The 21,542-nt window shown below is 40.3% G+C and overlaps 1 protein-coding gene across 1 annotated transcript in view; it reads right to left on the reverse strand.

Moving 5' to 3' along the window:
* llgl2 (LLGL scribble cell polarity complex component 2) overlaps positions 1 to 19,836 on the reverse strand; it is a 42,121-nt gene extending 22,285 nt beyond the window's left edge. Inside the window, exons 1-2 of the mRNA XM_022211913.2 lie at positions 19,538 to 19,836; positions 4,344 to 4,463 (exon numbers count right to left, since the gene is read on the reverse strand). Coding sequence (XP_022067605.2) covers positions 4,344 to 4,418 — 75 coding nt within the window. The 5' untranslated portion in view covers positions 4,419 to 4,463; positions 19,538 to 19,836. The remainder of the gene's footprint in view (positions 1 to 4,343; positions 4,464 to 19,537) is intronic.
* Positions 19,837 to 21,542: the final 1,706 nt, after the last annotated feature.

A 21,542-nucleotide genomic window follows, 5' to 3' on the forward strand; every position in this document is an offset into this window, starting at 1 on the left:
TGTTATTTCATTTGAAGGGGTTGGTTGGAAACTACTGCAATCCTTTCAGCTAAATCAGAGTAAGACTGCACACACTAAACTGTGCATGCACATTGGTAGAAACAAAGATAGTTAAATATTTGCAGCTCTGTATGTGCATGGTCCTGCTTTATAAACCTCCATCACTAGATATTATCCATATTTTTTTTTAAATGCTTGATATCTATTGCCTACACATTACTTAAAACGTTCACTCCCTTGGCTAGCTGTGAAAGCATGCAGCCACACTCTTGATCATCTGTTTGTATTGCTAATAATTTCATCAACAAAATCAAGGATTTATTGTTGATCAAATATTTACAACAAAAAAAAGGAATACTAAATAAAATGCGTACATTGATGACAATAACAATGATCAAATGTATTACTTTAGTCATCAAATATAAACTACAGGATAATCTGAAACACAGTTGAATGGATAAACAAATCATCTGATGCTTTATTGCAAAGTCATATGAAGTCACCTGTGCAATCTCACACTGCAGCTACTTATTAGTGAAGCACTTCTTGAAATACTTAGATGAGTCACAATATGAAATCCAGTAACAGGTGAAGTGAAAACACTCATCTTGTTGCACTGCTCTGCTGGGAACCCTTGGGTACTGGCATTCATGTACCTGATACTCTGACACGTACCTCTAGGCTTGTTGATTTTAAATATGCATTTATTCGGGACATTGATAGGGACAGTGCACATTAATGAATGTCTATTTAGACAGCAATAAACATAAATATGCCAGATTATAGCAACAAGGTTAAAAAAAACAACTTAACAGTGAAACATAGGTCACAATAAAAGCCCATTACAAAAAGTACACAAAAAAGGTGGGAATGTAGATAAGGGTCAATGGTCACAAGACTGGTTCACTTTCAGCCACTGTTGAAGGCGAGTTTTGAAGGTTGGTAAAGGTCTCTTATGGAATGTAGAAACATTCTAGGAGCACCAAGTGCTATGAAAGGTCTAATTTGTCAAATTGTTCAAGTTGAATTTCACTGTATTATACATTCTTTTCATGTGGCTCTTTTTTCACTGTAGAATCATGAGTCAAACCAAGATATCGGAATTCAGAGTCAATTTCTAGTTCCTATCCTGTCAAAAAGACTCTTGAATGTTTTATGTCTGATGGATGCTTTGTGAACATCATACAAACAATTCTAGTTAAATTCAGAAGCAGGCACAATTTAAAAAGCCCCTCATTTACAGGAACCATAGCTGAAGTAAGAATAGAGGATGTTTCTAGTGTTGTTTTGGCACTGGTGAAGATGACAGCATTACCGACATACATTTGAAATTACACATTAGCTCACGAATTTGGCAAGTCATTAATATACATAGAGAATAACAGAGGGCCAAGTAATGACCCCCGAGTTAATCCAACAGGGACATCTAGAAAAGTTGATTTGACACAGCTTGTGAGAAAGTCCCCTCCATCTGCGACTGTCCCTGCCTGATATGCCGTAGCGACAGAGAAAATGACGTTACAGACGTAACAGCTGTTAACTTAAACGAGCGGAGCGCAGCCTGTCGAACGATCCTGTCAGAGCTGATGGACTGTTAATCCTTTGTTTCATTCATGGCAGTAACGTGCGTGACTGCAAAAATAAGTTTATAAGTCAGTTATATTAGGCGTTAAATGCCATTTCTGTGTATTTGTTATGCTAATTAAACGAAGTTGTTAACTGCTATCAGTGTTTTAGCTAGTTCTGCATTCACCGGCTAATCTGTCAGCAGTGACGATAATTTGTGTTTGTGACCTAATTTCGTTATCTAACGGCACTTTCTGTTTATGTGGCTGGCCCAGTGTCTGGGTAACTTGTTGCTTGAAATTAATAAGCACTGGAAATGTTCGCTTACACCAAGTATTCAATTGCATTTCTTGTTTATTGTCTATTTCAGAACCACACATCTTGCCATGTTGATAACTTTATGTAACTGACTGGACATCAGTAAAGAGGAGAACTGTACATCTGCCTACCGTGCTTCTCTGACCGGAACACATTCATATCTTTCACCTACTCAGCACTAAATTCAGAAGTCCACACTTCTTCACACAGCTAATTCAGACACACTGCTTCCTGAGTTCTACATAGCACTTTAATCTACTGAATAGCATCCAAAGAAAAGTTAAAATCAGATAATTCAGACAGAAAAACTTCATAATTTACAGTGTCAAATGCATTTCCCAAATCTAAAAATATTGCACCAACACAAGCCTTAGTGTCCAACATGCATTTAATCTTTTCTATATACAGACAGTTTTCAAATTCTGTAGAGTGATTTTCACAGAAAACAAATTGCATTGGATGCAAAGGAAAGTGACCTTTATTCAGATGCTAATTTACAATTTTTGCTACCCACCTCTTAGCAACCTTAGAAACCACTGTGGGGATGCTCATTGGCTGATAACTGGCTATATTTAAACCGTCACCAGATTTTAAGAAATATCACATAAATAGAACCTGTCTGACCTTGTTAACTAGCTAAAGGATCTCAAAAAGCAGTACATGTTCTAAAGAGATTCAAGAAGAGATGCACAACAAAGTCACTGACATCAGTCTGGAAACGGTTACAGAGTCATTTTGAAGACTCTGGGACTCCACAAAACCACAGCGAGAGCCTTTATCCGCAAATGGTGAAACATGAAACAGTAGTGAACCTTACCAGGAGTGGTTGGCCTACCAACATTTCTCCAAGAGTGCATCAATATCTAATCCAGGAGGTCACAAAAGAACCCAGATGAACATCAAAACAACTGCAGAGCTCAATTCCTTCAGTTAAGTTCTATCTACTTGATTCCACAACAAGGAAGACTCTCAGTGAAAATGGATCCATGGGAGAATCGCAAGATGAAAACCACTACTGACCAAAAAGAACATACAGGCTCATCTGGCTTTTGCAAAAAAATATCTAGATGAGCTCCATGACTTTTGGGATACCATCTTTTGGATTGTTGAGTCAAAGGTGGAACTTTTTTGGTGGACATGGGACAGTTAAATCTAGTGTAAAGTTAATAACTGCATTCCACCAGAAGAACATGATACCAATAGTGAAATGTGGTAGTGGTAGTGTGATGGTTTGGAGCTGCTTTTCTTCCACAGGACCTGGACAACTTGTCATAATTGATAGAGTCATGAATTCTGCTCTCTGCTCAGCAAATCCTTCTGGAGAATATCCACCATCAGACCACGACCTAAAGCTCAAGCACAAATGGTTCCTGCAGCATGGCAATGACCCAAAGAACACAAGCAAGTCCACCTCTGAGTGGCTCAAAGAGAACAAAATTAAAGTTTTAGAGTGGCTGAGTCAAAGTCTGGATTTCAGTCCAACTGAGATGCTGTGGCAAGATGACCATAAAAGGGCAGTTCATGCTTGAAAACCATCTAATGCAGCCAAATAAAAACTAGTCTGCTGAGAAGAGTGGGTCAAAATTCCTCCAGGCGATGTAAAATACTGATTACAAGCTATCGCAAACATTTAACTGCAGTTGTTGCTACCAAGTGCGGCCCAACCAGCTATTTGGTTTAGGGGGCAATTACTTTTTCACAGGGGTGATATAGGTTTTCAATAAATCATCATTTTAAAAGTGCATTTTGTGTTTTGTAAGTTTTCTCTGTCTAATATTAAATATTAGTAAATATTAGTTTCAAGTTGTGGAACATTTAAGTGTGAGAAATATGCAAAAATATAAGACATCAGCAAATGCGTTTTTACAGCAGTCACTGACAATAGACTAGAGACAAGGAAAAGACCGGAAGACCAGGACAAAAAAAAATAACACAAAATTAACCTGTATTTAAAAGGATTCCATCCACATTTAGAGTAACATAGAAGCAACAGCAAGTGGTTAACTGATCTCTAAGTTATCTTCAACCTCTGAACATTAAACTAGTTGCTAAAGTCAGACACATTCATGATGGGGACTGCACTCTGCCTGTCTGACTTCCTGTGTGCCGTCAGTCAGTCTGTCATTACACAGACACAGCACAATATCAGAAAAACGTCAGGACCTTAGGACCAACACATCATCAACACATGCGGCACGTCTGGCTCCTACATGTGCATCCACAGTAACCACTTTAGAGCATGTCCTCTAATTATCTGCATAACTTTTTTCAACAACCTGTTCACTTAAGTGCATATAAACAAATTCCAGATGAACATTTTTGGAAGGGTCTGCTGACATGATTTTCGCTTTAACCGACTGTTCGGTCATGTCTCTTGTCCAAATGCTCCTTACCATCTATTGTGATGTTATCTTCTATTGTATTTAGATCTAAACTGTGATGCATCAGGGGTAACTTGCCTTATTAAACTGGAAGAGCTCTTGTTTCAGTCGATCCCTCTGGGACTCCTGGCCATGTCGCCTGAACCTTTTCATCCTGTCTCAGCACCAACGTGGAGCCTGCAGGCCCACTGACGCTTGCTGATTGAAGGACAGAGAGAGAAGACACAGATATGAGACAGGAATAAGGAGTAGTGCATTAAATATTTGTCTCTTCATCAGTGGATAGCGCTTATTGTTTCAACCCTAAAAGTTGTCAACTGTCCTCTTCCTTGAGCTGTCCCTACAGAAGATGTTTCACTCAAGGAGAGGAGACTCAAACATATGTGCTGCTATTTTGATCAGTTTGCACAGCCCGTTACACACTCATAATTGCAAGCTGTAGTGTTGTTTTTAGCTTCAAGTCTGCTTTCCTGAATTTTATATTTCTAACAGGGTATGAGGGGTGCCAAAACACAGGTGTAGCTGAAGACATCCTGTGTAGCATAGGTGGGGCACCAGAGCTGCTGCTTAGCTAAAACACCTCTCAAGCTACACCTTCTCTGTAGACACTTTGACATTGGGATTTTTTTTATAAGGCTTGTTAAAAATAATGTATTGTCTTGATGTAATTGTGATCCATTCATTTCTCCCTGTAGCTGATGCACAAATGAAGTGTTTTCTTATTTTCTTCTTGGTAGAATCTGAGAATAAGAAAGCAAATACACACAAGAACAGATATCTACTACCGTTTGGTCCTTATTTTACTGCATCTTGTTACATGGCATGATTTTATATGGTGTACTCATGACAGCAAGCTAACTGGGTCACACTGGGCAACAGTCCTACAACACAAGTCTGAACTGCATGCCTTCAGATTAAAACAAAGCACTACAAGGTCTTGTTCTGCCTTTTCAAAATTACTGTCAAATTATATTTCACGGACAAATAAAAATATGTTTTGATGAAAATTGGCCAGTTTTAAGTTCTAAGAAAGTCTTCTAACATTGATCATTTAGGAAAACAACATCAAAGCATGTTCTACAGCAAGGAAAGACAAAAAGCCATAATTTTAACAGTAGAAGCACCACATGTAAAAATGTTTGTGCAGTTGGCTGTTATCTGTCGGAATAACTCCATGTAATTTTTGTGTGTGCGTATAGATATATGCTTCTTCATATGTGGACCTGACCATTAACAAAAGTGACAGCCTCACAAATGTTTAACTGTCTGAATAGAGCGTGACAAACATGAAGAGACAGTGATGTCTGTTAATGTGTTTCAGGCCCTGAGCCGTCCACAGCATGCAGCATCACATCAAGCAAAAGTTCATCCACACAGTGGCATAAAAGCTTCTGTACTGTGAGCGCTCTGTGGTCCCTTCACTTGGCTACCTAAAAGAAAAGCTGTTCAGAGTGTAAGATTTCAGACTGAGGAACAGAAAAGCTCATAACTGCAGTCAGACACATGATCCAGTGTCACAATCTCTGACAAAGGCCCACACCATGAGTCAAAGTTTTCCGTCTGAACCAGCTCATTTGCGTTGCTCCAAATCCAGACATAGTTCTGTTATTACCCTCATATCAGCAGCGCTGCCCTGACTCACTGTTGGGCGCGTCACACATTTCCCACTTGAATTTCCTCGAAGGCCCCTTTCAGACATGCCCTCCACTACGTTAATCTGATTGCTTTATGACTGAATGGACATCCTGGTCATATTTCTGTAAAAATTACAGCAGCAATGTTCTAGTTTCACCTTTCAATAAGTCTGAACTGCACTGTCCCATTAAAGGACGGACACACAAGTCAGTGGTACCTTGAGTTGTATGAAGTGATTTAGGTAAGAATTTTTCCATATTACATCAATACTTATCTGACAACATCACAAAGAGGTGTACTATACAGCTTGTGTGCCAAAATCACAACACACCTTTTCATGCTTGTTGCTCTACAGTTTCAAATCTATTAAGCAACCAATGAAATTTCCATACTAATCAAATTGTTCTGCAATGAAAACAGACACGAACAGCTTAAGGATTCAGGAAACTCACCGGTAATGAATGTAACTGAAGTTTTTTTTCCTGCACAAGATATTAACAGGAGCTTTTGTCCAACTGTTTAGAACAATAAATACTCGCTTTTTAGAAACTCCTATACTTAGAAATTATCACCAAGAGAATGTGAAGTGCAAATCAATCTGGATCCAATGACAGGTCACATTGTGTAGGTCAACATGTCTCCACATCACACAGGTCAGCTATAACACAGAATGGCAGTATAGTTTCTAGCAGTTTAGAACTACAATGGTGGAAGATTTTTTTTTTTTGAAAACCCATGCATTTGTGAAATATTGCATTAAGAATCCCTTTTAGGTCTTCAAGTGCAATTTCTTTCAGTACAGTCACAGCCAAAATAGTAAACAAATCCTAAAAAAGCCAATAAAAACTTAAAATTGATTGCTTCCATAAAAATACATGGGAAATTTTGAGTATTGGGTCATTTTGGTACCAGTGATCCACTAACGAAGGTTGTGCTTTTCATTAAACGACAATTTTTGTTGCCCTGCTTCATGTCTATATAGAGCCAGCACATTTGAAAATTCTTCAGAGACAAAAATGGCTAAAACAAAGAACTTAACCCAGGAAACACGCCTGAAGATACAGATTCTCAGCCAGGAAGGATACAGCTGCCGCCAGAAAGCCAGGAAGTGCAGATGTAGTCCTTCAGCAGTTGATTACACTCCACATAAATATAGATGAACCAACAGCTTGAAAGACAAACCAAGATCTTGATGTCCAAGTGTTTCTTCAGCAAGAAATGACCACATCCTGATCTGCATGTGCAGGGAAACCACCAAATGACATCACAGGAGCTTCAGCAACATGGCCAAACCAAACTGGTGTCCAGTGTTCCACCTACACTGTACGTGGCCAACTTTTAGATCATGGCTGAAGGTCCTACAAGGCTCTCAAGATACCCCTGATCAATAAGAGACAGAGGTTAGCCTGGCATCGTTGGACCCAAGCACACAAAAAAAATGGGCAGCCAGGAACTGGAAGAAGATTCTGTGGACAGATAAGTCCAGTTTCCAGCTTTGTCTTCCTCCTGCTAATGTGAGGGTACACAGAAGGCCAGGGGAAGCATTATCTCCAGCATGTACAGTACCTACTGTCAAGCATGGTGGAGGCAGTATCATGGTTTGGGGTGAGTGCTGCTGGTGTTGGTCACTTCATTGTCTGGATGTCACATTGAACTCTGTCAAGTATTGTGCCCGTCTCCAAACCAACATGCTCCCTTCTGCACTGTTCTGTCGAGGTTAAACTGGATGTTTCAACAAGATAATGCCCCATGTCACACATCCAGGGGCAGCAGAACTTGGCTGCAGGAGCTCAGTATCCAGGTCTTAGAGTGACCAGCTCCATCCCCGGACATGAACCCCATTGAAAATCTGTGATGGATTATTTAAAGGTCTATTTCAAAGCATAAACCAAAGAATTTAGAAGAATTAAAAGCAGTAATTCAAGAATGGGATGAGATTATCCCTCAACAGTGTGAAAGGCTCATGAGAAACACGCCAGCCAGGATTAGAGCTCTGCTGCGTGCTGATGGCAGGACTACTAAATATTAATTTGAAGATGTGATGGTTTATTAATTTTGTTCAGTTTTGAACACATTCTGTTATTTGCTGACTTTGATGCCGGCAATGTTGAGAACTGACATATTGAAACTGTCAAGAATTTAGTGTTAGTTGTGTTTTTTTATAAATTTAATTCATATTTGTTTGCGTCTGTCTAACGCAGACACTCGGGCTGGACCCAAATATCTGAATATTCGGTCATTGTGTTGGTATCCAAATATTAATTCTGTGACCCGAATACTTGGAATATACACAAAAATAAACAAATGTTTCAAGGTCTGACCAAGGTAGACTACTGTAGCAACTTTTGCAGAAAAGTCATCAGGATGGCCATTGAGACACTCAGCAGACATATTAGGATGCTGTCAGATTAATGGAAAGCAGTGCATGTCTGAAGGTGCTTTAAGAACCTGCCACAGCTCTTTAGTTGATTTAGGCTATGTTTATACGAGGACCATCTTAACAGAAAACCCAAAAGTGGCGTCTCGTCTTCACTTTTTATTTCACGTTTAGAAGGAAATCTGTGTATTTACGGTGACTCTATAGTGTGTGGAATTCGATTGGATATGCATGCCAGGCAGCTAGGTGGCGCTGTGATAAAACTCCGCTATGTCTACGCACATGCGTACCATCTCCCTTTTTGGATCTCTGCCGCAGTAAATGTCAGATGGCGACTAGTAAGTAGAACTTTGTTTGGACAGACGAAGAGGTCGAACTACTGCTTCGAACCACTTTGGACTACAAAGCCACAAAAACATCTTTGTTTACTTCCTTGTACTGGCCAGCAAACCAAAGCACCGGCGCACGTATGCGACGTAATCACGTACGCGACGTGGTCAGATCTCGGCAAAGTTTTTTTTTTTTCTGGCAAAGTTTTGCGTTTTGCCGTTTAGACGGAAATGTAACGGCGGAGAGTTTTCAGCTTTTCCACTCTGGAGGCCGGTTTCAAATTTTTGCGTTTTTAAGCCCCCAAAACGATAGGGTGTTTTGTTGAAATATTTTGACGTTTTTACCTGCAAGCGTCCTCGTGTAAACAGGGCCTTAGTCTAACTCCATGATGCTGAGATCAGAGCTCTGTGAGAGCTTGGGAACAATCAGATGCACTGATGATAATTCATGATGACACGTGTGATAAGAATCTTAACCATGAAAGTGCCTAAAAACTTTGCATAGTATGGGAGTGCCCATTTTAAGTCACTGAATTTCTGCATCAATACTGATACCAGTGTCAGAACTCTCATGACAAATTGAACAACCAACAACTCTAAAGACCTACTAAAAATGTTCAGAAATAAGAGTGACGAGAAAGCAAGTAAAGCAGCACCAAGCAGCCAATAGTTCTCACAGGAAAACACCATGCTTATTGTCGTGGCACATTATAAGCTTGTAGTCCTTGTAGACACTGAGTGTGTGTGAGACAGTCCCAGGAGAAGCAGTGGAGCAGAAAGTGGGAGCTCAAAGCCATAAGCTCTGCTGACGATGGCAGGGTAGGAGGTCTGCTTCACAAACATGACAGCTCCTAAGGGCTGAAGGAAGAATCTACTGACGATAAAACGACAGCAGGAATACAATCCTTACATAGGCACACATGGAAACAGTCGATCAAACAATATGGAAAGCTATGATTCATCCAGTAAAACCAGCCCTTAAAACACGCTACATGTCAGGAGCTGGTTTCTCTCTGCAGTTTTCACACATCCCTAATCCAACAGTTGCTCGACTCTAACCTGATTAATTGTGGCCTTTTAAGTAAACGGGCAGACAGAGCACATATTACCCTGTCACTAAAATACACTCCTGTTATTTCTACACTAGCTACTTATCAAGGGGCCAAAGCTGGGAATGAACATCACAATTATGTGCCCTGCAGTGATGTCTAAGGACAACGGCACAAACGATTAGATCAACTACCTCCTCGAAATTCTCTACTGCCTGACTTGAGAAGAAGAAACAGCAGAATATTCAATAAGCTGAGGAAATCAGGCAACTGTTTGAAGAACTTTGTGAACATATAATTTGTATGGAATAGGCGTATTGGTATATCACAGAAACATGTTCATGACTTTGATGGGAGGATAAGTTGCACAATCCTGTGGTGCTTGTATGTCAGGAGGCAGACAGCACTTACGGTGTGACTTTGTTGATTTTACAACATTATCCACTGACCACCTGCCCACTCGCAATATGAAATGGGTTCTTTCTCAGTGTATCCATATAAAGAGGAATGTATACACACGCTCCTCTAAAAGTACTGGAACAGTGAGGCCAATTCCTTTAATTTTGCTGTAGATTAAAAACTTTTGAGTTTGACATCAAATGATGAAGGAGACAAGAGATCAGCTTTTCAGCTTTTATTTCCAGGTATTTACATTTGGATCTGATATTCAACTTAAAAGACAGCACCTTTTCTTTGAACATACCCATTTTCATATGAACAAAAGTACATGTGACTGACAGGTGTTTTGTTGCCCTGATGTGTCCTATTATATTGATTATTCAACAATAAACAGCACTCAAATTCTACATTCAGTGTCAGATTTGGATTTTGCCTGTGCAGACTGCATCTATAGATAGAGGTGAAACCAACATGAAACCCAGAGAGCTGTCTATGGGTGAAAAACAAGCAATTATGAAGCTCAGAGAAGATAGAAAAATCAATCAGAACCATTGCACCAACATTGACCATAGCCCTAACCCTAACCAACCAACTGGAATGTCCCGAAGAAGACAGAAACCACTGTTGTATTACATAACAGACATCCAACGGGTAGACCAAGGAAAACAGCAGCAGTTCATGACAGAAACATTGCGAGAGCTGCAAAGAAAGACCTTAAAACAACTGTTAGTGACATCAGTAACAACCTCCAGAGGGCAGGAGTGAAGGTATCACAATCTACTCTTGATCAACAAAAGAGCAGAGGCTACATCAGAAGATGCAAATCACTTGTTAGCAAGAAGAGGAAGGCCAGGCTGGAATTTGCTCAAAAAAAAAAAAAAAAATGTACAGAGATGAGCCTCAAAAATTCTGGGACAAAGTTTTATGGAGTGGTGAGACAAAAATGAAGTGATGGAAGGGCTAAAGTTTGGAGAAAGAAAGGCTCTGCTCCTGATCCCAAACATACAAGCTCATCTGTGAAACACAGTAGAGGTAATGTCATGGCTTGGGCTTACATGGCTTCTTCTGGGACGGGCTCATTAGTCTTCATTGAAGACGGAACACATGATGGCAGCAGCAAAATGAACTCAGAAGTCTACAGAAACATTTTGTCTGCCAATTTAAAGAAAGATGCAACCAAACTGACTGGAAGATCTTTCATCATGCAGCAAAATAATGACCCAAAACACACCACCAAAACAACAAAGGAGAAGGTTTTAGATTGACCAAGTCAATCTCCAGACTTCAACCCTATAGAGTTGCATTTTACCTGCTGAAGACGAGACTGAAGGGAATAACTCCCCAAAACAAACAACAACTGAAAGAGGCTGCAGTGAAAGCCTGGAAAAGCATCAAAAAGAAGAATGCAAAAGTTTGGAGATGTCAATGGGTCACAGGTTTGATGTAGTTATTCTAAGCAAAGAATTTGCAAAAAAGCCTTATTCACTTTAATCTACTTCAAGTTTGTCTGTTCCAATACTTTTGCTCACCTAAAAATTTGGTCTGCCGTTACAAATAATGCTATCTTCTAAGTTTTGTATCAGATCCAGATGTAAATACCTGAAAATAAAAGCGGAACTGTTGATTTACTGTCTCATATTCATCTTTTGATGTCAAACCCAAGTGTTTCAGTCTACAGCAAAAGGAAAGGAATTGGCCTCACTGTTGCAATACTTTCGGAGGGGAGTGTAGGTGACTGCATCTAAATAAAGAGGATACTGTGCCAAACCCATTGCCTTTCGTTAAAAAAAAAATGCATATTACAAGAGATTCCTCCTAGAGATTCAAAAGAAAATTCTGAAAAGTGACTCACCATGTTTCATCAACTATAAAGTAGAAATTATAGGATTTTTTTTGCCATAATGTACAATATACTCAAGCTTTGGGGTTTTGGTTATTAGGTCCTATAAAACAAAACCTCAAAAAGAATTAGCTTTTTACATTGTCCATTATCTTAGACACAACAATTTATGGAGACAATAATGAGCAGATTAATAGAAAATGAAAATTTTACTGGTGATATTCCGGATTACAACCCTATTTTGACTCCCAATTTTGATTCCTTAAATGGTTATTTTCTAGCTATTGCTCAGTGAATTATTGGTAAAATGTTCTGCTGAAACTTCCCCAAAGTTGATGTTAATGACAATTATTATACAGTCATGATTACAAGGAACTTTTAAAGTTCACTATTCTGACAGGGAACGGTCAGCATAACAACAACTAACTTCACCTGTTGAGCAGGTAACGATGTCAGTTGCTATGCACACAATACAAAAAGTTTCACTGACACTGCTAAGAATGTGAACAAGGCTGTTATTGTGACAGGAACTACCTGTTTGTTTCAGGTCAACTAGAAGCACAATAGGATGTGAAAAGTGGGTAACACAGAGGCACAGCTAATGAAATCAGTTTCAGCCCAGTGCTGGTCTGTGGTGCATCCCGGCTCTACTCTCATACATGGATTTTCCCAGAAATTTAACTTGGCAAAAACATAAGCAGTGAATGCTTCGTCTATCATCACACTGTTTGAGCTACCTTGAGCTCATCTCTGAACAAGATAAGGCCAACAACTGCATTTACCTTTGATCGCAAATTCAACAGCCTTATCGGCTCATCTCACATAGTCCCATTCTGAAAGCTCGTCCCTGCTGTTCAATACATCATCCTGGATGTGTTTGCTCTCCCCTTGCAAGGTTACCTTTGGTACTCCTTAATCTACAGGTCAGTGATGTCATCGAATTCCCAGCATATTTACTGAATCATCTAAGTTCAGAAAGAAGTCAGTGGAAGAACAAAAATGCACAAAACATGCCTGGACATGACGATAGCCACCTCAAGAAAAGGCATCTTGACCAGCAGAGCTGCTGCTCGAGCTATGTCACTCAGACATAGCTAGCATGCTGCTTCAGAGCAAGAATGACTCGCCAGGAAATGCCAGGCATCCAAAACATTTAACTTGTGGACTTATGCAAACTGCAGTTATGCTGGCACGTGCGGAAAGACAGGAAAAAATATGCAACAAAAATCAATGCTTTCTCAAGTGATGTCTGATCAAGTCATACATCTGAAGTGCAAACATTCATATTGAATGTGCCTAAAAACTGAACCTAAAACATAAACCACATTCCAACAGCTGTATGAGAACCTGCTTGGCAGCTGCTGTTAGATGCAGACAGAGAAATATTAAGGTATGCAGTCTGATCACAAATGCACATGTGACTATCAAGCACATTAAGGCACTGAATGAAAGCGCTCTGATTTTGAACTGGAAATCACTGAGCTATTATTGGTTGTAGTGATGGAAACACATCCCTTCAGTTCAGCACTGAGTGGTGTACTGCAGTTTAGGGTGTCATTTGTGTCAGGTCTGTGCACACAGCAGAGGGTGACGAGAGGAGGGGGAAATGGAAGAAGGAGAATCCATCTGAGCAGCATGGAATAGAAACCATCAGGTGGCTGAAACTGGGATAACATGTTGTACTGGTGAATACATATGCAGTACAAGCTACTTTCCTGTGTTAAGACAGAAGAATGCAGCTAATGAGAGAAGAGTGGGAGGAGTCCATCACTAAAGCAAACACTACAGAGATGCTTCCTTCCAGTGTCCCTAACACAACAGAAAAGAGATCTTGTCAGTTTTGGGAGTGGCTGGCAGGATATATCTCCCACCAACTCACTCCCTCCTTCCTGTAATCAGAACCAGGGAGAGAAATCTGAAACACAAAGTTTACAGTAGTGGAGCTTCAGATTCTAACCGGCAGTGCCTTCTGACCTGAGCAGTTCATTCATATACCGTATTTTCACGACTATAAGGCGCACATAAAAGTCTTAGATTTTCTTCAAAATGTGCGGCGCGCCCTATGGTGCAGTGCGTCCTGTGTGTGTTGTTGTTGTAAGACGGACATAAACCAGGTGGTTTTTTTCCACGCATCACCATCGCTGTTGATCTGTGACTCTATGCGTGCCCATCTCACAGCCGATGTGAAAAAACAAGCGAAGCAAATGAACTCTGAGCTTGCTGTCATTCCGGGAGGCCTGACAAAGGAACTCCAACCGCTGGACATCGGTGTGAACCGGCCGTTCAAAGTAAGGCTGCGAGCGGCGTGGGAGCGATGGATGACCGATGGAGACCACAGTTTCACTAAGAGTGGAAGGCAGCGCCGGGCGAGTTACGCCACAATTTGCCAATGGATTGTAGATGCTTGGGCTAACGTGTCTGCTGGCACTGTTGTTCGAGCTTTCGCAAAAGCCGGCATCATTTCCGAGGAGCCGCACGGCACGGAAAGTGACTCTGACAGTGAAGAAAGTGAACCTGGCATGTTTGATGGAGGTTTAGCGCAGCTGTTCAATTCAGAAACAGAGGATGAGGACTTCCATGGGTTTGATTGATGGCGATTACCGGTAAAAAAAAAATGTGAATACCAAACTCAGTTTTGCTCCCGCTCTATTTTTAAACAAGCACACTTGTATGCTTGTGTGTGTGTTGTTGTTGTAAGGCCGACGTAGTAGAGGACACCATGAGAACGTTAAAGGGGGAAGTGTGGGCGTGGATTGTATATAAAACCCTCGCCATATAATCAGGTGCGCCTTATGTGTGTGTTAAATACAGTAATGGCACACATAACTGAGACTGCGCCTTTTGGTACAGTGCGCCTTTTGGTCGTGAAAATACGGTAGTCTTCAGGACAAGGAACTCATGCAGAGAAAATGCAATGTTAGCTCGCTTGCCTGTATCAAAATATAGCTATGTGAGCAAAACAAAACAGATTTAAAATAAATGCATCTCAGAAAACTTGAACAGGAACACCTGGAATGACACAAATCACATTATCAAATAGGCATGGTTGGCATGTCAGGTCTGCAAGACAATAAATGAACACTGTAGGAGCCAATGAGCTCGATTTATTATAAATAGGAACCAATTTTTGTCCGGGCAGGTGTTCCGCCCGAAAGGAAAAAACAGTTTTGACCGCCATTGAAGCTGCCGCTGAAAAGTCAGTAACAATGAATTGTTTGTTTTAGATTAAAGGTGTTGGACGATACTTATTTGGAGTAATAAACGCAGATTATTGGAACAGCAAGCATTGGTCTCAGCTCTCTTCATCAGACGCGGTAAAGTTGTCGGTGTGTCAACTATTCAAATCTTGGTGAAGCACCTCAGGGGCCTCGAGCATTGGCTTAGGGTGCTTTCACACATACGCCTTTTGGTCCGCTTAAAGCGGACTGGAGTCCGCAACACCAGCAAGTACGGTTCGTTTGGGCTGGTGTGAAAGCAGACCAGATGTTTTTGGTGCAGACTAAAGAACCGGACCGAGACCACCTTCGAGAGGTGGTCTCGGTCCGGTTCTATGTGAACTCCAGTTCGGTTCGCTCCTGGTGAGAACACAAACCTGTCTCCATTCGGACCGGCTTGATGGCGCAGCAGACTTTTTGGTCTACGGGAGCTTCCGTAGCCAAAAACGACTGTGTAATGTTCTCGTACCGAATGCAAGCTTCATGCTGGAACAACAGCAGTATTTGTGCTTGCTGCATAAAGCAACGACACGAATATATGGCAACAAGAACGAACAGGAGAGCATAGTTCATTGTTTACGAATAAACCTCGATCCATGCAATGTTTTCTTCTGGGATTTTTCCCTCTTCACATGCTGCGCCAATCAGCGTTCACCTACGTCATCTAAAACACCTTATTTTTCTGAACAGCGCCGCCAAACGACTGGGGGGAGATATAACATTCATCGTAGTTGGTTCAACTGCGAAAACACTGGTGTGAATGCGAACCGAACCAGCTGAAATTAGCAGTGCTCTTCTATCCACCTTTAATGTGTGCTTTTTAAATAGATGATTAAAAACACTAAGTGAAAATGCAGGAAAAAAAATCCTGACAGCTATTTTTCTTCAGCTGTGCAAGTGCAATAGCAACAGATTTAAAAAAAACTTTATGGGATTCATGAGACATGTGACTGCAACATCCACTAAAGCTGCCATCCAAACTGTACATAAAAGATAAACGTAGTTTCCAGTTTTGAAAAATGAAACCAACACAGCAATGCTTTAAAGCTGCATTCCTTTAAATGGCTAGCAGAGGACGACTCTGAAGACATCTGATGAGATAGAAGACAAGGAGTAAAAGACCCTACTTCTCCTTCAATCTATCTCCTCATTAAACATTTTCTGAGATAGGTTTATAGTCTAAATTGCTAGTTTCAGGTCTCCCCTCTAATTCTTCACATCAAACATTTTTTAACTAAATGCCTACACTGAGTCCATACATGCATAGCCTTTTTTTCCCCTCAAGATTTAAGGTACGAGCTCTGAATCGTTCAGAGGCAGGCTAAACTCGAGCAATGTGCAATACTGGTAGCTTGCAGTACTAGCCGTCACAACATTTTCATAATGTTTATCTGCTGCAAAGTCTGATGAGCAAGAGAACACTATAGTTTTTGTAGTTCCTATGCCATCCCATTAGCAAACCACAGAACAGCTTTTCCTGCCAGATAATGTGTTGCACATTGGGGAGGTAAAACAAGAATCAAGTTAGCAGTTAACAGCTTTAAACACAGCAGGACTGTCTGACCGAGCGCTCCGTCTAAAGTTTACAAGCAAGGTATGGCTAATGTGCGTTCCTTCACCAACACTAGGTGAAATAAATTCATGCTCATGTTAAAAGTTTGAAAAAGGAAGCCTTTGAAATAAACATTGACTGCTTTGCCAGCAAATCTGCATTGTTTATACAACAAATATTGCTCAGAAATTCCTGCTTTGTTCAAAATGTTGCTTTCAGCTTGGCAAAAGCTCACTTCTGCCTTGCCCTGCTTTTGGGAAGGGCCATTTATTTTGCCTTTATGATAGTTTCAGGTGGACTTTGCCATGCAGGTCAAACAACACTAAGTCTGCTGAGAACAATGGTTTTTTGTTTGGCTTGTCTTGGGCTGATGCAGGTGGAGCTGAAAGGCTGCAGTATGTGTGTCTTTCAGCAGGATCAAGTCTTTATTTACAGTGAGTGCTGTACAAGTTTTGCATCTAAAATTTAAAGAACCCTGTTTGAAGAGTTAGAGGTTTACACAAGGTAACAGCTGGCTTACATGTAACACGCCATTCATTTTTTCAAAAAGTTGTGTCCTGATTTTGGCACACAAACTGTGTCTTTTGCAGTCTGTGATATTTTTCGGACAAATAATCATGCTGTAGTGCTGGAATAAAAGAATACTCTAAAGCCTTGTCACACAACTCAAGGGATCATTAATGGAACTGAGCACCATTCAGACTTGTCATGTTGAAAGTGACACAGAAATGCAGCTAGGTTCGACCTAGTAAGACTGTGGCACATCTTGTACGGAAAAGTTAATAGAGTTTATATTCAAACAGGAGGCTGACTTGTTCAGTTGTTGTCATATTAACAGAATGGAGTGCATGTCTGAAAAGGGCTGGCTTTGGATCAAAGGATACAATGTACGTTCAGCTCTAATGGAATATTTGTATTGTATTTGAAATCAGAGCTGCTGTGATCATTTGGCATTATCAGCTGCATTAATGTCAATGTTTTCAATCAATGTGTGCTTTTTTCTTTTACTTTATTTCATTACAGCACATTTTCCTTCTTGACTTAAGTTGTTTATTGGTTACAATCACTGGACAGCTGCTACAGATTAAGACAACATCCGATTCCTACATTTTCAAAAACCCCAAAAGCATACTACAGCAGCAGAAAAAAATGCAGGAGCCCTAATAGAGAAATAGATAAGTGCTCTTTAGCAAGGAGGCCTATTACAACTGTCTGCTTCTTTCCTGCCGTCTGTGCTTATAGAGAGCTTTACAGTATATTAATAGAGCCAAATTCAATTCCCAGTAGAGCTGTTCTCAGACATGTATTTATCGGTTTCTGCTGTCAGACGACAGAACAAGTACATAATAGCGACTTAAACATAGTCCATTAACACCAACAGCTACCAACTACCAAGCTGCTGCTGTGCACCACTAAAATCCTTTATAACCACAACACTGTCTGACAAACTCACTGTATACATGTGGTTAAAAAACTGCTGTACATACATCTTTTATATAGAGGTCAAAGCTACGGCCAAAGTCAGAGAACAATTAGACAATCAGAAGGAAAAAAAGTTGCTTTCACTGCTTGTAAAATATCCATCATGTTGCACTTTAATATAGAGGCCAAACTTTTTCACTTTTGCATTTTTTGTAGTTGCACTACTGACGTGAATAATAACCCTTCTGCACCATTTTTCTAGTCTTGGAGAGTCCAGTTTAACTCTACTTTGTGTTGCACTTTAATATGGAAACTTTTGACCCATTTCGTGCAGTGTCGTTATACGATGGCATACAGTTTGTTTAAATAAAATAACCCTAACTGAATGATCATGTTTTTCCTTTTTTGGAGGAAATTTAATCAACTAATCTCCTAAACGGTCGATAGTGGCAGCCCTATTGTAAATTTCGTCATTTTATTCTGAATTTTCCTTAAACTTGCCAAACAGGTATACCCCCTCCACGCACACACACATTAGTTACTCATGTCTGAAACCAGATCGTTGACTCAGGGCCTTACTAACATACCTGCTGGGGAGACACACCTTGTTCGAGTTTTACGTTTCCGTAATTATGCAACACTAGCTGCAGCTACACACCCAGGTAAGCAAGAAACACCACAGTTTACTCTACTCGATACAACCCATGTGACCAGTTAAAGCACCGTTCAATGAGTAAAGCACTGATCAATTGTCTGTTTTGACTTTGCTAAATGAGCTGCTTCCAGTTGCAGTGGTTTGGCGCAGGTGTGTGCTAAGGCCTATTGAAGCTAGTTATCTTTGCAAAGACGTACTGTTTACTTTAGGTTTATGGTTAACAAGCTAGCCAGCGGTCAAACAATCACAATACAAACTTCGGTTTAAACACATCCTTACCAGTGTAAGAGCAAAAATGTCAATTTAGTGTTGGCTTGATTATAGACAAACCATGCTTTCCATTAAAATATGACTGAAACGTTTTCAGATCTTACTCGCGGAGTAATGTAAATTCGACATGAAGTAAACAGTGAAGAATAAGTTCGTGTTAGTCAGAATGCATTTCTGATGACTGAAACTACTTGCTAGAAGTTGAACATGTGGCATATCGACCCTTAGTTTTCCCACTAAGAATAAGGCGGTGTAACTAGTTATAGGAAATGCGTAAACGTGCTAATAGTCCAGACAACAAAGATATTTGAGAGGGATATTAGGAGTAAAGATTAGCCAGCTAGCCAGTGAACAACTGGAAGAATGGTGCTCGCTTAAACAACTTTAGCTAGTTTCAGTTGAACTCGTTTCAGGTAGTTAACCGAAAACAGGTGACTGTGATAAACTGCGTAGCTCAATTGTTCGCCAACGAGCAAACACCTGTGGCTGCCAGCCCTGTGTAAATATGAGGGCCCACCTCCCAACTCACCTGATACAAAACGGCCGTTGCTCCGCCGATGTCCACCGTCTACAGCCGCTGAAGCAGATTCCACCTCCGGCCAGCGCCTGCTATTTAGTTCGCTACGAATTCTCTCGTCTTATCAAGTCAATGAAAATATGAGCAGACCGAAAGCGAGTACTCCCAGGATCCAAGCGACAACGTATTTGCAGAGAAAATCTCACATCTGAGGACCGGTTAAAACTAAACCGAGGTGGCTTGCTTTCTTTCCCTGCTACGGCGCTGCCTCGGTGTTTCCTGCTAGGCTAAACTTCACTGCTAACTCCGCCCTTATGGTGCCTTCAAGTACACCTCGGAAACTCCAAGTAGTTCTCATCCCACTTCCGCGTAGGCTTCTCTTTCAAAAGCTTCCATTGAACAGTTCAGTTTTATTACAAAGGACTTAATCTTATCATTTTCCTGAAAACATGAAACCGGGTAACCTGCTATTCAGTTGTCACCTAAAAATTATGCATGCTGAAATTCCTTCAGGGAAAAAAAAAAGACATTATTTGGATCATAGGTCCACTACTACAGCTCCCAGAAGGCTTTGTGTCTGTTGCTTGAATGTGTACCATCATAAACTACTTCATGGTAAAATAAAGACATAAAAGCGGATTAAGAACACAATGTCAGTATTACGCCAAATGATAAACGTCTCAAATGAAATCCATCTAATTAGCAAGACGCAGAGATTCTTATTTTGTCACTATTTAAATAATTTATTTCTGGAACTTGATAATTGACTGCAACTAAGAAAAGTGCCACAAGAAAATTAGTGAATAATCTGAAAAGCTTCCTCTTAAAACCCTAGTTTAGCAGAGTAGCAATAATTGCTGCCTTTCAGCTTCACTGTTTGTGCACTTACTGCTTTCTGCCTGTGGAAGACAGAATATTTTTTCCTTATTATGCAAGATTACTGCAATACCATTTCCCTTATAAATTCAATTTTCTCAAACATTTACCTTCACAGTAAAACTGAATAAAAAAGACATACTGGGTCAATGTACAATAACCTGAAACAACACAGGTGTACATACAGCTGGTTTGAACTGCTTCTTATTTCGCTACTGTATTCTTTGGATACAAAGACATACTAATTCAGGTAGTCATTGCATGTAGCAATGTGTGGAAACAATACACATAATGAATTGTGCACAGCTCTGAATTATTTAGAGATTTGAGATTTGCATAAGTGTTTCAACTGAAACACCATATCTTGAAGATCTAGTTAGACGCAATTAAAAACATCAATGTGGCCACGCAATGCCTTTATAGCATTAATGTTCCTTCAGTTTTGAACAAAAAACTCCAACCGAAGATGACAAACACACAGTCCTGATACTTTGTTGCTTGACAAAGTTACTATGATAATTTTTTGGCAAACAATCTTTCTCCATACATCCAGCTGACACAGAACAACATCAACCCTCTGGATACAGGTTTGTGTCCACTGGTTAGACCAATATCAAATCTTCTTTTATTTAGTTTGTGCCTCCACAACAAACTGTATATAAATCTGGACACCACCTTTTTTTGAAGCCCCACCTGTTAATTGCAGGTGCTAATTGCAGTGCAGGTCAAAAACTCCTCCCCCTCCATGTTAAGCGTTGATATACCCAGATGTCGCTGCTGGGACAGATGCAAAGTTGTTGTTATTGTTGTACTACTTTTGAGCTCTGAAGGAGTCCATTTGGAAGACTCTGTTGTATTTATGTATTCGGTGCACACACACTACTTCCATTGTAGCATAGTTAACACAAGTTTTGAACTACACACAGAGGTCTGTGGAAGGAAACAGCTGGACTACTGCAGGATTGGGAAGATAGGAAAACCACAGAAATTTACATCCCTACATACTTGAGAATAAAGAAAGTTTAACACAGGTCATAGAGAATTGGAATGTAAACCAAACTAAAAGAAAAAGAAAAAGAAATAAATCAATATACACACGTAGCAATTAGGTACTTCTTATCAGGTTGGTGTTTCGCCTGCA

The sequence above is a fragment of the Acanthochromis polyacanthus genome, chromosome 19 (assembly GCF_021347895.1).
Source record: "Acanthochromis polyacanthus isolate Apoly-LR-REF ecotype Palm Island chromosome 19, KAUST_Apoly_ChrSc, whole genome shotgun sequence".
Classification (NCBI taxonomy): Eukaryota; Metazoa; Chordata; class Actinopteri; family Pomacentridae; genus Acanthochromis; species Acanthochromis polyacanthus.